General features: G+C 43.5%; 1 protein-coding gene across 13 annotated transcripts in view; it reads right to left on the minus strand.

Moving 5' to 3' along the window:
- ERC1 (ELKS/RAB6-interacting/CAST family member 1) overlaps positions 1 to 16,912 on the minus strand; it is a 468,899-nt gene that overhangs the window by 272,357 nt on the left and 179,630 nt on the right. For 7 of the 13 annotated variants that reach the window (XM_082255725.1, XM_082255724.1, XM_082255723.1 and 4 more), the window contains exon 6: positions 14,344 to 14,436. The exons of the other annotated variants lie outside the window; for them this stretch is intronic. In XM_082255725.1, the coding sequence (XP_082111851.1) occupies positions 14,344 to 14,436 (93 nt within the window). The remainder of the gene's footprint in view (positions 1 to 14,343; positions 14,437 to 16,912) is intronic. 13 annotated transcript variants of the gene reach the window in all.

A 16,912-nucleotide genomic window follows, 5' to 3' on the forward strand; every position in this document is an offset into this window, starting at 1 on the left:
ATGTCTATGCAAGTCGCCTCCAGGTCACCCCGAAGTAGTACAGGACCCTTTTTCTAAGTCGGAGCGCCTTGTGTCGCTCCTATTAGTACGGCTCCTGTACTACACAATGGGAGCGTGACGGACCGCGACATGTCAGGCTGACAAGTCGGATCAATGTGAATGCGGTCTTAAAAGGACAGGAGTTTTATGTAGGGGTTAGGAAGCCCTGAAATCCTTTCCTGAGTAAGAAAAGGAGGACGAACACCCATTGTAAAGATAAATGAGAATAGGGTTATGGAATCTTGTTCTTTTCCAAGTGAGTAGAAACAGAACACAACTAGAGAAGCAAGGAGAGCACAGCAACCATTTTTTTTCTAAAAAGGTGAACTAACCATTTAAGCAATAGGATTCTGTGCATATTGACAGAAAGTAAAGACATTCTGGAGATCTGACAAATCTGGTTCTTCATGGCATCCACATCAATGGCATCGAAGTTGCAACTTGGAGTAAAGAAAAAGTTTTCTATCTCAAGAGAAAGGTCATCATGAATTTTTAAGCTCAGTTAGCCAAGATTTGGGCCATCACTAAGGTGACGGCTGCAGGGCGCAGACCTGGTCCTGTTCGTGCAAAATACATTTATAGAAGATAGTGCCTACCCACTGAGTCTCTAAAGGAGGTGGTACCCTCAGTAGGATTGGTAGTGTCATCATTAAACACCATAAGGTCCAGCTTTGTTGAATTTTGCATAAAAGGATGCAAGGTTTCAAAATTATCAAGAGGGGGAAATAACGCCTCTGAGCTTGACCAATAATTGTATAAGGCCCAACCTGTCTGATCCAGAGTGGGAAAGGGATTTCTAGAGTAGGTCCTCTTCTTACAGCATGTAAGTGCTGAGCAGCAGCAAGCGTATTTATCCAGATTGCTATCTTTGATACTAAGAACTGCCTTGATCAATGAATCAACAGGAACCAGCATATGGAAAAGGAAGTAACTTCTTTAAACCGTGGAGGAGAGGGTCTGTCTGGCAGACCTGGCTTGACAGCCTCTCCACCAATGCCTAAGTTTCCTGTTACTCTTTTGGTACCTGTTTTTGTTTTTGACCCTGCTGCATCGCTATGATGATTAGTCTTCTATATTTACCCTTGCCCTGTTGCTCTCTTTTATGATACCTTTTATGACCACTTTCATTGTGATTACGCTGTTAAGGTACATCTCCCAATATTCAGGTCATTTTTTTTTCTGGGGGTTCTACTTTTGTTTGTTAATTTTTCTTCCTATTCCAATTGTATTCTCTTTTTACTATGGCACTGCTTGTGCCCTTTTTGGTCACACTTGGTTTTGGAACCTGCGCGACCACTCCACTATAAAGAGTACTTAAATAAGTGGCCCTTACAAGGCCAATTTGGCTGTGTTTTCTATATGATAAATATTTTTGTACTATAAGATTATTTTCTTCATTTTTCTAACTGGTGAGCTGCACCAAGCCCTGTTGGCGGTGGGATGCTAGGCCAACTGTTCTCTTAAAGTATATGTTTTGTATGTTCTTTTTTAAAACTAATAAAAATACATTAATAAAAAAACAGTGGAGGAAATCTTTAAGCTCCCATGACAGAAGATCTACATCCCCCTTGGTTTATGTCGCAGCTGGTGCACCAGGCAATTTTATTGTTTCGGGAGAGTTATAATTGGCATAGGGGGGAGGGGGTGACACAGAAGCACACCTGCAGTTGATAGTCCCCTCTGATTCCAGAAGTGGCTATAGCTTCTGGAATAGGTCAGACATTGTGGTAGTCTAAGTCAAACAGGTCACATGCAGCACACCTGTAAGGGAGTTGGATTTATGGGGTTGGAAAGTTGTCTGTGCTAGATCTTGTTCCAAAGTGAGGAAACCACTAGTAACTTCATAAAAAAAATAATTTCCTCTGAGCCTGCGGTTGACTAACTGCTGTCTGTCCTGTGTGTTTAAGCTCCCAAGCTCATGTAATCCCCCTCTAAGTGAACGAACTGCCCTGCCAGTATTCATAGATGGAGATGGATGTGAATAAGGGGGTTCAGCATGTCCAGTCTCAGGGAAAGGTTGTAACTGGGGCACCAAAAGAGCTCCAATGGCAGTTTCCTTTTGGAGTAGTGCAACAGGTGGTGTGGCAAAGGATCTTCTTGCATTTTCAGGAAAAAAAAAGACAGCAGGTGGTCTGCAGCTAAGAACCATATAAACACTACATCTATAGCTGGAAGGTAGAAAACAACCACCAACTTTAAATAGGTGAACAGAATAGTAAAGTAACCCAATAGGCTAGATAGCACCTGTACCCTCTAAACAACTTGTGTGAATAGAGTAAGGCCATCAAGATATTTTAGCCAGGAACATGTATAATAAAGGCTTCAGGGAAATTGTGTCTTACCATGTCCACCTTTCTGGTCCCATCCAGGGTCCAGGCTTCGTCCGTCATGGTGGGCATACCCTCAGAGGGGTCTTCAGGGTCTTAGTGCCATAGGAATGGACCATAGCTCTGGACCTGTATAGGACCCTGGGGCTAAGTACACTCACTGCACCATGTGCCAGGGTGAACACCGAATACAGAAACCAACGCCTGAAGCAAACATTTCAGGCAAGCCCTGTGACTACAGAGTCAGGGTATGGTTCCTAAGGCATGTTTAAGGGTCACAGTTAATGAGCCATGAGGGCAGTAAGAAGCCAGATGATAATAGGGGGGTCAGTTGAAGGAGGTAGTTAACCCTGGGTAAAAGGTAGTAGGAAAAACATATCTAAAACGAGAAGGCTTTCATCAGGTAAAGACACTATCAAAAAAGCTGGAGCCTCAAAGAGGGCCGGGGTTTTATGGAGACACCTGAGTGCAGACCCAGCAATGCTCTTTTTGCCAGTGTCCAATCACCCGAAGGTAGTGGCATATAACCTATGGTGTAGGAATAGATTCCTGTGTCCAGCAGTGTATGATAAAGGTAGCCTGTTTCATTACATACCTTGTTTTATTTAGTTTTAGTGACATCATCCCTCGGTCTCTGTACTTGTGCAATTCAGGCAGAACATGGGTTGTGGAAAGGGCCAGTAGAGTGCTGTACATAGCTTCTTAAAAACATCACAGCACTCAGTACTTCTCTTAAGAACCCAAAGCCCTGATGCAAGCAGTGGGCTAGCTCTAAGGAGGGGTTGGCAAATATCAAAATGCCTTGATGGTTGGATATCTGTCTGGAGGAGTAGGCAATCCTAGGCAAAGTAAAGCCTAGCTGACACAGAAATGAGGCATGCATCCGATTTGCTGCAGCTTCCAATGAATATTGTGTGAAGCTCATAGTGTGCAGTGAAAACGGAGTAAGAAATTACAGAACAGGCAAGAAGCCTATACAACTGGGCAAGCCTGAAGGGAAGCCTGGAATTCAGTTTTAATTTATCCCTGAGATCGAACAAAAGAATTTCCTTGAGAACCCTACAGAAATACACATAGCCACTTGCTATGGGGGCACTTGCGCAGGCTTGATCCCGAAACGTGCTATATGTGTCCACAGACACACAGCACACTCGGCCCCGACCCCCACTCTCTCCTGACAGATTGTGGTTGACAGCATCAAGAGCCAATGGCTCCCGCTGTTGCCTCTAAGGCAGTGTGGAGGGAGAAAGCCACAGCTCCTGGGCACAGCGCTGAATTGAGATCTAGCTCAGGTAAGTATAAAGGAAGGGAGGAGAGGAAGCTGAAAACAGAAGGTTTTCTTTTGTTACCTTTAGGCCGCTTTCACACATGCGGACCGTTTATCATTCATTCGTTGACGCATGAAAAACGGACATCAATGTATTTCTATGGAAAAACGGATGTAAATGGATGATCATTCATTTACATCCGTTTACATCTGCTTCCGTCAACATCCGTTTTTTGGAACGGATCAAAGTCTTAATTTTATTCCATTTAAAAAACGGATTGGACGAAAAAGTGGTCCTTTTTTGCTTGAACAATGGCTCGTGTACTCAGTGGTAAAGGACTCTAGCTAGAGGGTGTAAAAAAAACAGATGAAAAACTGATGACAAACTGATGTAAACTTCATCCGTTTTTTTTCTCTTTGAAAAAACATTACTGAACTGATGAAATGAACAGTCCCTATGTGTAAAAGGGGCCTAAGGGAATAGAAAAACCCCATCTGCCTTTAGAACCACTTTAAAGCTGAATTCCACACTTACCTTCGGTATAGCACAGTTGTACAGGCTCCTCTCTTGGATTGAAATGCATTACTCTGCATTCACTGCACACTGTGAGCTTTCATTCATTGGATTTCCATGGTTTTAATCATAGAGGCTCAGAATCACATATGGGTGGACTTTATACAATTGAAGCCTGCCTAGGATTGCCCACTCTTGCCCATCAAGACATTTTGAAAGTTACATAACTCCTCCCAGGGGCAGGCCCACTGCTTGCATCAGGGCTGAGGGCTCAGAGCAGTACTGAGGAAGGGTGCCGTGATGTTTTCAGGAAGCTTTGTGCAGCACTCTGCCACCAGCCATGATCTGCCTGCATTGCATAGAGAATCACGACAATCCAGTGCTGATGTCACTGAGTCTTAAATAATGTAAATAATAAAAACGGAAAGGTCTTATTGAAACATTGAATTAGCATGTTTAATCGGGGGGTTAAACAGGCTAAACCTGAGCTTTAATATAATATAGGGTTCAAACATTAAAATACCCTAACTGTAATAACATTAAAATACAAATTTGTACAGAGCTTGTAGTTATAGTTTAATATGTTAATGGAGGCAGCCATGTCAATTCTGCTTACAGAGATAGGTCACTTTCTTAAAAGAGATAAGTGATACTTTATTACATTAAAGAATCATTTATGACTACATTTTCTTGAACCACTAAGGCCTACAGGAACTCTATGGGGGAAGGGGGGAATTTTACAGCTTTCTGTATCTGGCTGCAATCAAAGCTGCTGGAACTGACCTCTCGCTTCACTGAGCAGTATATCAATATATCCTGAATTTACTTAATGTTTCATCTGTCTCCATCCCTACCCGAGGGACATGCGCCAATTAAACTGAAACTGTCAGAAAGTAGTGCTGTCAAAGAGGCAGCTATTCCCCAAGTCACATGTCACATACTATTTCTGGGGCAGCCAAACAGAACTTATTCACAGAGTTACTGCTCCAGGACTAATATCTGTAAGCTTCTGTCTGTGCCTTCGTACACAGTGTATTGCCTTGTGATAGATCCTATTCAAGGAAATAAAAAGGTGTCTTTAAACTTTGCTTTCCGACAGCCCCAAGCAAATCTGTAATCCAGGAACATGAAATTCAAAATTCAAAAATGGAACTAGGCATTTTCTATACTAATGGTTTTATTTGATAACACCCCAATGGATACAATGTCTAAACAGGTATACTGATATGGCAAAATAATCTCTGTAGGGTGTAAGTCCCGGTTCACACTAGGGCGACCTGTGAGGCGACCTGGTCGCCTCACAGGTCGCCGCAGGTCGCCTCCCATAGGGAAGCTGCGGACCCGTTCTAATAGGAGCGACACAAGTCGCTCCGACTTAGAAAAAGGGTCCGGAGCTTCTTTGGGGCGACCAGGAGGCGACCGCCATAAACTTCAATTTTATGAAGTCTGTGGCGGCCGTTCCGAGGTCGCGGCGCGCTGCTCGTGCGAAGTTGCGTCGCGGTAGTGTGAATGGGGGCTTACATTTGTAAAAGTACATGTTATAGAGCTCAACTTTTTTTTGTGTTCCCATCCAGGAAAAATGTAATCTCCTGCGCTAGTGATACCAGCAGAAGAAATAATGGCAATAGGTGTCACTAGGACAAAAAGTCACCAACAATAATAAAAAACCTGTAAAAAGATATAACCTCTCCCCAATCTATTCCTATTGGAGAGTTTTTCAAGCATTTCCTGCATTTGTGATAATTTATAACAAGGATAGAAGTGACAAGAGAAATCTTCAAAAATAATTAAACAGTAAAGACCCGACAGAGGTAGTAATTCCTCCTCATTCAATCCAAAACTAATAGAAAAAGCAATGTCTTGACTTTAAATATTTGGTTGACAATTTTCAAAGAGAAGCCAAAGTTTTTTTTTTTCTTTGGGGCAGTATACTGTATATTTTGAGTTAATACTGTATATATTAAAAGCCTAATTCCAAGGTGATTTTTTTATATACCTAACCCCTTGCTTCCCAATTTCCTGCACTTTGATTTTTTTTTTTTTTTCCCATAATTTCCCTCTGTTTAGATTGTGATCACATGTCCTCCAACTTCATCCCAGTTCGTGATCCAGCTGCAATTTAAGGGCAGAGAAGAATGGCACACATCATAAATTGGTGATATGTGTGTGCCATTAGCACCATCAGACTGGCGGAGGTTGGCACCTCCACCAGTGCACTCCAGCCAGTGTCCCCCAGAGCACCACAGGGGATGGGGGACCATGACAGTTTGAGTGAGGCTGGGTGTCATCCAATAAGGATTATAGACAAAAAAAAAAAAAAGATTTCAGGAATTTTAAATGTGTTGTTTTGTGCAGCTGGAATAAGGCTTGATATTTTTGAGGTGACTTAGATTTATGGAAGTTTCATATTAACATAAGATACACTGATATGTAGGTTTTCACTAACACTGCAATCGACATCTACAGGTGCATCTCATTCTCATAAAATTAGAAAAGCATCAAAAAGTTAGATTAATTCAGTAATTCAGTGAAACTCGTATTTTATATAGATGTGTTACACACAGAGTAATATATTTCAAGCATTTCTTTCTTTTCATTTTAATTATTATGGCTTACAACTAGTAAAAACCCAAAATTCAGCATCTCAGAAAATTAGATTGCATAAGACCAATAAAAAAGAAAAGGATTTTTAATGCAGAAATGTTGGCTTACTGAAACGTGTGTCCATGTACAGTATAGTAGAGTATGCACTTAAGGTCAGGGCTCCTTTTACATGAAAATACTGCATGAATGCAGTGTGGCATGGAGGTGATCAGCCTGTGGCACTGCAGAGGTGTTATGCAAGCCCAGTTTGCTTTAATAGTGGACCTTCAGCTCATCTGCATTGTTGGGTTTGGTGTCTCTCATCTTACTCCTGGCAATACCCCACAGATTCTCCATGGAGTTTATAAAGGTCAGACGAGTTTGCTGGCCATGCAAGCACAGTGATACCATGATCATTAAACCAGGTATTGGTACATTTGGCAGTGTGGGCAGGTGCCAAGCCCCGATGGAAAATTAAATCAGCATCTCCATAAAGCTGGTCAGCAGAGGGAAGCATGAAGTGCTCTAGAACTCCTGGTAAAGGGCTGCGCTGACTTTGGACTTGATAAAACACAGTGGACCCACACCAGATGACATGGCTCCCCAAATCATCATGGACAGTGGAAAACTTTGCATTTTATTTGGAAATCAATGTCCTAGAGTCCGGAGGAAGAGTGGAGAGGCACAGAATCCAAGTTGCATGAAGTCCAATGTGAAGTTTCCACAGTCAGTGATGATTTGGGCAGCCATGTCATCTGCTGGTGTTGGTCAACTGTGTTTTATCAAGCCCAAAGTCAGCGCAGCCCTTTACCAGGAAATTCTAGAACACTTTCATGCTTCCCTCTGCTGACCAGCTTTATGGAGATGCTGATTTTGTTTTCAGGCAGGACTTGGCAACTGCCCACACTGCCACAAGTACCAATACCTGGTTTAATGATCATGGATGGTATCACTGTGCTTGATTGGCCAGAAAACTCACCTGACCTAAACCCCATAGAGAATCTGTGGGGTATTGTCAAGAGGAAGTTGAGAGACAACTGACCCAGCCATGCAGATGAGCCGAAGGCCGCTATTAAAGTAACCTGGGCTTCCATACCACCTCAGCATTGCCACAGGCTGATCACCTCCATGCCACGCCTCAATGATGCAGTAATTCATATAAAAGGAGCCCTGACTTTGAGTGCATACTATACTATACTGTACATGGACATACTTTTAATTAAGCCAACATTTCTGTATTCGAAATCCTTTTTTTTTTATTGGTCTTATATAATATTCTAATTTTCTGAGACACTGAATTTTGGGTTTTCACTAGCTGTAAGCCATCAAAATTAAAGGAAGAAATGCTTTAAATACTCCACTTTTTGAATTGAATCACTGAAATAAATTAACTTTTTGATGATATTCTAATTTTATGAGATGCACCTGTATGCAAAACAAACAACTATTTTTCCTGGCTCATAGACTAGTAAAAGCAATAACTAAGCACAGACACTGTGTTGCATTACAAATCACAGCATGTATATAATAAATGGATTTTTGTAAGAACTTACCGTAAAATCCTTTTCTCTTAAGCTCATTGACAGACGTAGTCTTCTTGATTCTCAAGAGCTGGGTTATGTTGTCTCCGCAGGAGTAGGACTAGGCAGAATGACAAAACGTTCTGGCTCCACCCTAGGGGGCAGTCCCTGAGGGTATATCCTCCCTCTCTCTGCTACAGGGAATCAGTTCTGTTTAAAGCAGTACAGAGAATTTAACCCAACCCAACTCAATGATAGAGGGGCGGGTACTACGTCTGTCAATGAGCTTAAGAGAAAAGGATTTTACGGTAAGTTCTTACAAAAATCCATTTTTCTCTATCGCTCATTGACAGACGTAGTCTTCTTGATTCTCAAGAGCTGGGACATCCAGAAGCAGTGCCACAAATGAGGGGTGGGATTGACAAAATCAAATCCAATCTAGTAGGCCCAACCGGTGCCAAACTAGAAGTTTTAAAGGCTCATTATAAACAAAAAATGAGACTAAAAGAAAAAATTTTCCAACGGAAAAAAACCCTCGAGGTAGACCACTGGTCTCCTCAAATTGCGGCCTGCAAAACCTTGCGGCCAAATGAGGCATCAGACGATGCCATTACATCAACTTTATAATGTTTAGAGAAGGTATGCACCGACGACCAGGTAGCCGCCTTGCACACCTGGACCACTGACGCCTGATGGCGAAAGGCCCATGACGCACTAAGTGCCCGAGTGGAGTGCGCCTTAACAGGGAACGGGGGCTCCCGACCCTTAATAGAATAAGCCTGCACTACCGTCTGTCTGATCCATCTGGAAATGGTCGCGGCAGATGCAGGCAACCCCTTTTTGGGTCCATCCACATCCAAGGAGTGTAACGCAAACTCCCGAGGATGACTGGGCTTAGGACACAGGGAAGGTAATACAATCTCTTCATTCAGATGAAATTCTGAAATAGGCTTGTGACGGTATCAGATTTTCATGCTGCGATTAATTGATTAAGGTTTTGCCACGGTATACGGTATTATCACGGTATTCTATTATTAAATTTAAATTATTAAATTTCCACCTTACTTCAATTTCATTGCTGAATTTAGGGGCTTTGGTTCACTTTTGCACATTATTATATAGTCAGTCAGTACAGACTCTGTGAACCAGGCCTAAAATAGGTCATCAAGCAGTGTCTGGCCTAACTGGTGATAACTGGTCCTGGCGCTCGGCTCCGATCCGATGGCCTGGTCATTAAGAGGGCAAATCCTTGTGGTCAAGAAGTGGTTAAACCTGAAGGAGGTGTTGTTTATAAATGACTTTACTATTGCTTTAGGCCTGGTTCACATGTATGCGGGTTGGTGGTTCACATGTATGCGGGTTGGTGGTTCACATGTATGCGGGTTGGGGGCCCACATTTGCACAGGAATAGCAGCCCATTGATGTGAATGGGCTTGAGCTGCTATGCCTGCGTTTTCAGCTGAAAAAAGGTGCATGCAGAATTTAAAAAAATGCAGTGGCCATGAAATCCATCCTTCTTTTGCACCATGCGACTTACCTGCCGTTGCTGCACACGCAAACTGTTTATTTTTAAATGCCGTGCCCACGTATACAAAAAATGCAGAAAGCTTGCCAGAGCAGGAACTGCAGGTTAGTCGCATGGTGCAAAAGCAGGATGGATTTCAAGGCCACTGAATTTTAAAAAAATGCTGCATGCACCTTTTTTCTGCGGAAAATGAGGGCATAGCAGCCCGTTCAAATCAATGGGCTGCTATGCCTGTGCAAATGTGAACCACCAACCCGCATACATGTGAACCACCAACCCGCATACATGTGAACCAGGCCTAAAGCAATAGTAAAGTCATTAATAGATAAAAACACCGGTCCTCCTGCAGGTTTAACCACTTCTGGATCGCAAGGATTTGCCCCTTTAAAGACCAGGCCATCGGATCAGAGCGCCAGGACCAGTCATCACCAGGTAGGCCAGACACTGCTTGATGGCTATATAATAATGTAATGTGGGCTGCTATGCGTGTGTGTGTGTGTGTGTGTATATTAGACCTGCACGATTCTGGCCAAAATGAGAATCACGATTTTTTAGCTTGGAATAAAGATCACGATTCTCTCACGATTCTCTGTGTAACAAAAAAAAAAAAAATTGGGATAACTTTACTGTTACGTTTTTTTTTTTTTTTTATTCATTAAAGTCTAATCATTGCGTTTGAAAGACTGCTGCGCAAATACAGTGTGACATAAAATATTACAACAATCGCCATTTTATTCTGTAGGGTCTCTGCTAAAAAAATATATAAAATGTTTGGGGGTTCTAAGTACTTTTCTAGCAAAAAAAAAAACTGATTTTAACTTGCAAGCAAGTGTCAGAAAAAGATCCAGTCTTTAAGAGGTTAAACTTCCTTTCTCCCTGGCAGAGGGAAGGAAAAGATACAAATGTAATCATTTTTGTTTATAGTTAGGAGACTTAATGCTGAAAGGTGTTAGCTGAGTGAGTGAATGAGTCATCCAGCTCACTGAAATGTATCAATTCACAAGTCAGGCAGACTTGACAGAGAAACTCGGTATTTTAAAAATGCCACAATAACAATACCGTGGCTATGCAATACCGCGATATATCGAATTACCGAAAACCGGCATATGTCTATTCTGAAACCACTTTTGGTAGGAAGGATGGATTCGGACGAAGAACCACCTTATCTCTATGAACCACCAGATATGGTGAACGACAAGATAATGCGGCCAGTTCTGACACCCTGCGTGCAGAAGTAATAGCCACCAAGAAGGCCACCTTCTGGGACAACGTGGGTAGAGGAATCTCCCTAATATCTTCAAAGGGAGGTTTCTGAAGAACCGACAACACTAAATTAAGATCCCAGGGGGGTAACGGCGCGTGCACTGGCGGAGCCAGATGTCGCACCCCCTGGATGAAATTCCGCACCAAGGAATGAGTAGCCAAAGGCTTCTGAAAGAAGATAGCTAATGCTGAGACCTGACCCTTGATAGTACTCAAGGCCAGTTTCTGCTCAACCCCTTGTTGCAGAAAAGCCAATATTCGACTAATCGAATAAGACCGAGGACGGAACCCCAAAGGTTCACACCATGCAATGTAGGACTTCCATGTGCGATGATAAATCTTTCTGGAAGTCGCTTTCCTTGCTTCAACTAGAGTAGGAATAACTGAAGCTGACAAACCTTTGTCCTTCAGCACCTGGGTCTCAATAGCCAGGCCGTTAAAGCCAGCGATCGTAAAGCAGGATGGAAGATCGGTCCCTGAGACAGTAGATCCTCCCTGAGAGGAAGTCTCCATGGGACGTCCGCCACCAGTCTGACCATGTCGGCGTACCAAGCTCGACGAGGCCAGTCCGGAGCTACCAGGATTACTGGGATTCCTTCCTCCTCTACCCTGCGAAGAAGTCTTGGCAGTAACGCGAGAGGAGGGAAGGCATATATTAGCTGGTATTGCCCCCACGGGGCGATCAGTGCGTCTGCGGTTTCTGCTAGAGGATCGCGGGAGCGAGCCACGAATCTCTGAACTTTCCTGTTGAATCGTGATGCCAACAGATCCACATCCGGGGTGCCCCACCGTAGGCACAACTGGTGGAAAACGTCTGGATGAAGGGACCATTCCCCCTGATCCAGGGTCTGACGGCTGAGATAATCTGCCTGCCAATTCTCCACCCCCGGAATGAACACCGCAGAGATTGCTGGAACAAATCGTTCCGCCCAGCGAAGAATGCAAGCCACTTCTTTGGCCGCTCGGACACTCTTGGTGCCCCCCTGATGATTGACATAAGCCACGGCCGTGGCATTGTCCGACTGGATCCGAACCGGGCTGCCCTGGAGCTGCTCGGTCCAGTGAATCAGACAAAGTCTGATCGCTCTCAGTTCCAATACATTTATCGGTAATCTGGATTCTTCCGGGGACCAAAGTCCCTGGACAGATAACTGACCGAGAATTCCTCCCCATCCGGATAGACTGGCATCCGTGGTCACTATCGTCCAATATATTGGCAGAAATGACTTTCCCTGGCTGAGCATTGGAGACCGAAGCCACCAAACCAGAGACTCTCTGGTCTGTTTGCTCAATCGGATCTGATTGTCCAGGGATTCCGGATTCCGATTCCATCTGAGAAGAATCTCTTGCTGAAGAATTCGGGTATGGGACTGGGCAAATGGGACTGCTTCGAATGAAGCCACCATCAACCCCAGAACCCTCATGCAAGTCCGAAGGGAAGACCAGCTGTTGGAGAGTAACAACTGGACTGCTGATTGAATCTTTCGGAGTTTCCCTACCGGAAGGAAAACTCTTGTCCTGACTGTGTCTAGAATTAGACCCAGATATTCGAGCCTCTGGGTGGGAACCAGAAATGACTTTTGCTGGTTCACCAGCCACCCGAATTCCTGTAAAGAAATCATAGTAATTTCTATGTTTTGTAGCAAGGTCTGAGGAGACTCTGCATGAAGCAGAAGATCGTCTAGGTAACCTAGAATCGATATACCTCTTTGGCGCAGAAGTGCCAACATTGTGGCCAACACCTTTGTGAAGACCCGCGGAGCCGTGGCGAGACCGAAAGGTAACGCCACAAACTGATAGTGGTTCTCCTCTACGGAAAAGCGTAGAAAACGCTGATGTCCTGCGAAAATGGGAATGTGAAGATAGGCGTCCTTGATGTCTATGGACGCTAGGACATCCCCTGGATGCAGGAAGGCTGCTACCGTGCGAATGGACTCCATTCTGAATCTTCTTACCAAAAACATGGCGGCCGGCGTGACCTGAGGACATGTATGCATTCGGTCTACGGCAAAATGGCGGCGGACCGCCGATATCGTCTTCCCAGCACATCCACCTGCACTCTGCTGAGAGGTGACATATGGATCTACAGAGATACACTGCACATAAGGTAGGATTATACCTCCTATGTCTGCTGTAATGTTACAGTCTGCTGGGTAGAGTGTTAGCTCTTGAACCAAGTCCACTTCCCACAAACACATGCTGTATTACAAGGGGGACTTGTGAGTATCAGATATATACTGACCATATATGGAGGGGCCCATAATATATACTGCCTCATAAATGAGGAAAAAAGGGAACGTTTACTCACCATACCGAACCGACAGGCACCCTCTCTTCACAATACCCTCTCCACCGGGGTGGGGGTTTGTGGACGCCTCGACCCTCTGGTCCTGGCGTCCAAGCGAGCTTTTAACTCGCAAAGTCAGTCCCTTTACTGGGACTCCGTCGCGGCCGACTCAGCGCACTGGTCTGCACGCGCTTTTAGGCAGAAACCGGGGTGACCACTGGATCTCAACATCCAGCCCGTCGCCCGGCCCCGCATACTTACTTGAATATGTCGCGGCCGACCAAGCGCAATGCCATGGTCTGCACGCGCTCGTAGGCCGGCTGGGGTGACCACAAGTGTCGCCCAGTCCGGCATTTTTGCTTGAAGATCTCACAGGAAAAAAACACTGGAGAAAACTACCTAAAAAATGTCTTTTTCTTAAAGAAAAAAAGTCTTGCCAGGACCAAAAGATCCCAGCAAGGAACTTAGGTCCTTACTCCTGACTAGACAGAAAAAAACTGATTCCCTGTAGCAGAGAGAGGGAGGATATACCCTCAGGGACTGCCCCCTAGGGTGGAGCCAGAACGTTTTGTCATTCTGCCTAGTCCTACTCCTGCGGAGACAACATAACCCAGCTCTTGAGAATCAAGAAGACTACGTCTGTCAATGAGCGATAGAGAAAGCCAAGTATGGCTGCCCCCATATACATATACAAACAGTTTTTTTTTTTTTTTTTTATAAACATAGACATACAGTGATAAGATAAATGACAATAACATACAGATCCATAAAATTTTAAGAAAAAAAAGAAAGCATAGATTTCCTTTAGGTGGTTAGCATGAGTTACTGCATCATAACAGAGCAAAGGATAAGGTGAGACACATATAACAGACGCCTGGAAAATCTGGAGTGATAGAGAAGAGGTTAGCACATTAGAGACACCCCCAGAGTAGTATTGAGAGCAGAGAGTTAGAATGGGCGCAGAGCGCCTCTAAGGAGACACAGCAAGCCAGCGGACAGACAGAACGTGGAGCCTTACGCCAGACTGCTCCGCCTGCAGAGCTGAAACTTTCTTCTTCAGCTCCTCTGCCTGGCTCTCCTTGGCGCTCAGCTCCTCTTTCAGCTGCTCTACCTGTCAGGACATCGAGCAAGTCATACAGTCAGATTATTTTTGTTATGAACATAGCAAGCATTATAGAAATTGATGGACCCAGTGATGAGTTTTACCAGTAGGTTTGGGGGAATTAGGTGTGACAGGGCTTATGGTCTTTTGAGAAGCTGTTGAGAAGAAAACAATGGAGTTGCAGAGACAGGAAATGAAAGGGTGAAGTTGTAATGAATGTAACATGAGCAGAAATTGTAGGGAGTATCTTCAAATGTATTGTGCACGCATTTTGGGGGGGCAGCACGCATGAGCCTCTACACATAGCAACATGTACACCATCTGTGATGCACTGTACAAAAAAAAAAAAAAAAAAAACAATCACATCGTTTTTTCTAATGCATGGATGAGCACTAATGAGCAACAGGAAATTGATAGGCACATGCCAAAAAGTAGCATGTATCCATGCACATTGACACAACAAACAACCTGTTCCCAATCACATAAGTGAAAATGAGCAATTACGGGCAACTCTAGTCATGTGGCTAAATACAAAGTTGGAACTTTTAGCAGCCAGAAGATTCAATTCCCTTGTGGCCACCGCCATCCCAGCTTATAACAAGCATGCTTTACTGCATATACAGACTAATTTTCCTGTTGTGGGTTTAGTAACACTTTAACTTTGGTGACAAGTAATCAGCAGAGAGTATGGTAGGCCAACATGGCACTGTCACAACAATGTAATTCTTCTAATAAATATGCACGCTGCTTAACACCTTTTCCCTCTACCTTCATAGCATTTGTTTCAGGTAAAGTAAACCTGTCATGGGACAAATAAAGGGGCAGGCTGATTCTGAAAATACTAGCTGTTTGGCTGTCATACTAAAACACTGACCTCCATATCTTGACACAGAACAAGTATGACTGATCTGGAAATGTCAGAAATCCTTTTTTATACTTGTAATTTTTCATACTGGAGACAAAATTTCAGCCTGAAAGCCAGGAGATTAGTATTTTCAAAAGGAGAGATCAGCAGCAGCTGGATCCACATTTCTCTCCAAAAGGGTTTTTATTAGCCTTCCAAACCATACAAAATTATCCATAACTGAAAAGTGTTTGTAATTCATTTAAAGAATGTGAGAAGTAATTTTCCTAATATGTGTTCAAATTGAGACTTCTGTAAATATATCAAGTATAGTTCCTGATGATAACCATACAGAAGTTTTCCAGCTGCCATAACAAAGAATTTCCCTCCTGTACTTGCATATTCAATTTAGAGTTAAGTGATTGCAAAGCCTATTTTTTTAAGTTAAAATAAAAAAGTAGGTATACTTACCCTCTCTTCTGGAGTCTCTAGCTGGCTCTGTCCGCTCTCTTCTCTTCCGGGTGCCCCCTCAGTAAGCCCTGTGCTGAGGGGGCACCCATGAGGGCACGCACTTGAGCTGAGATGTGTGGATACATAGACCTACACAGCTTAGTATGGCCACACCCCTCCTCACAGGATTTGACTGACAGCAGCAGAAGCCTATGTAGCTTGCTGATCTCAAAGTTTCCTATGACAGCGGGAAGTGAAGAGAGAAGAGCTTCAGCTGGAATAGCCCTGGATCATGAGAGGAGAAAGGTAAATGTTTGGGGAAGGGGCACAACACGTGCTGAAAAGGTTTTTTTACTTTAAGGCAGAGACTAAAATAAAGGTGAAAATAAGTTTTAACTTTAGAACCACTTTAACCACTTAAGCCCCGGAGGATTTGGCTGCTAAAGGACCAGGGGTTTTTTTGCGATTTTATACTGCGTGACTTTAACGGACAATTGCGCGGTCATGCGACGCTGTACCTAAACGAATTTGACGTCCTTTTTTTCCCACAAACAGAGCTTTCTTTTGGTGGTATCTGATCACCTGTGTGAATTTTTGATCACGCGCTATAAACAAAAAAAGAGCGTAAACTTTGCAAAAATAACAATATTTTTCACATTTTTTTTATATGAAATTCCCCAAAAAAATGTAAAAATCAAAATTTTTTAACATTTTTCGGCCAATTTGTTTTATGCTACCTATGTTTGGTAAAAAAAAAAAAAATCGCAAAAAGCGTATTTTGATTGGTTTGCGCAAAAGTTATCGCGTTTACTAACAAAGGGAAAGATTTTTGTCATTTTTGGTGTTTTTTTTTTTAACGCGTAATGGCGGTGATCTGCGATTTTTTTTCGGTACTGCGACATTGCGGCGGACAGATCGGACCCTTGACTGACATTTTTGACACTTTTGGGGGTACCAGTGACATTACTGCAGTAATCAGTGCTATACATATGCACTGTTACTGCAAAAATGACACTGGCAGGGAAGGGGTTAACTTTATTGGACAGGGAGGGGTTAAGTGTGTCCTAGGGGCATGATTCTAACTGTGCAGGGACATTCCTATTGGTGTAAAAGCAAAGATCAACCGTTCTACACAGTAGAACGGACAGATCTTCACTTTTACATAGGGAGAACTGACAGGCAGCTTGTTTA

Source organism: Pelophylax lessonae (assembly GCF_965119305.1).
Source record: "Pelophylax lessonae genome assembly, chromosome: 4".
NCBI classification, from domain to species: Eukaryota; Metazoa; Chordata; class Amphibia; order Anura; family Ranidae; genus Pelophylax; species Pelophylax lessonae.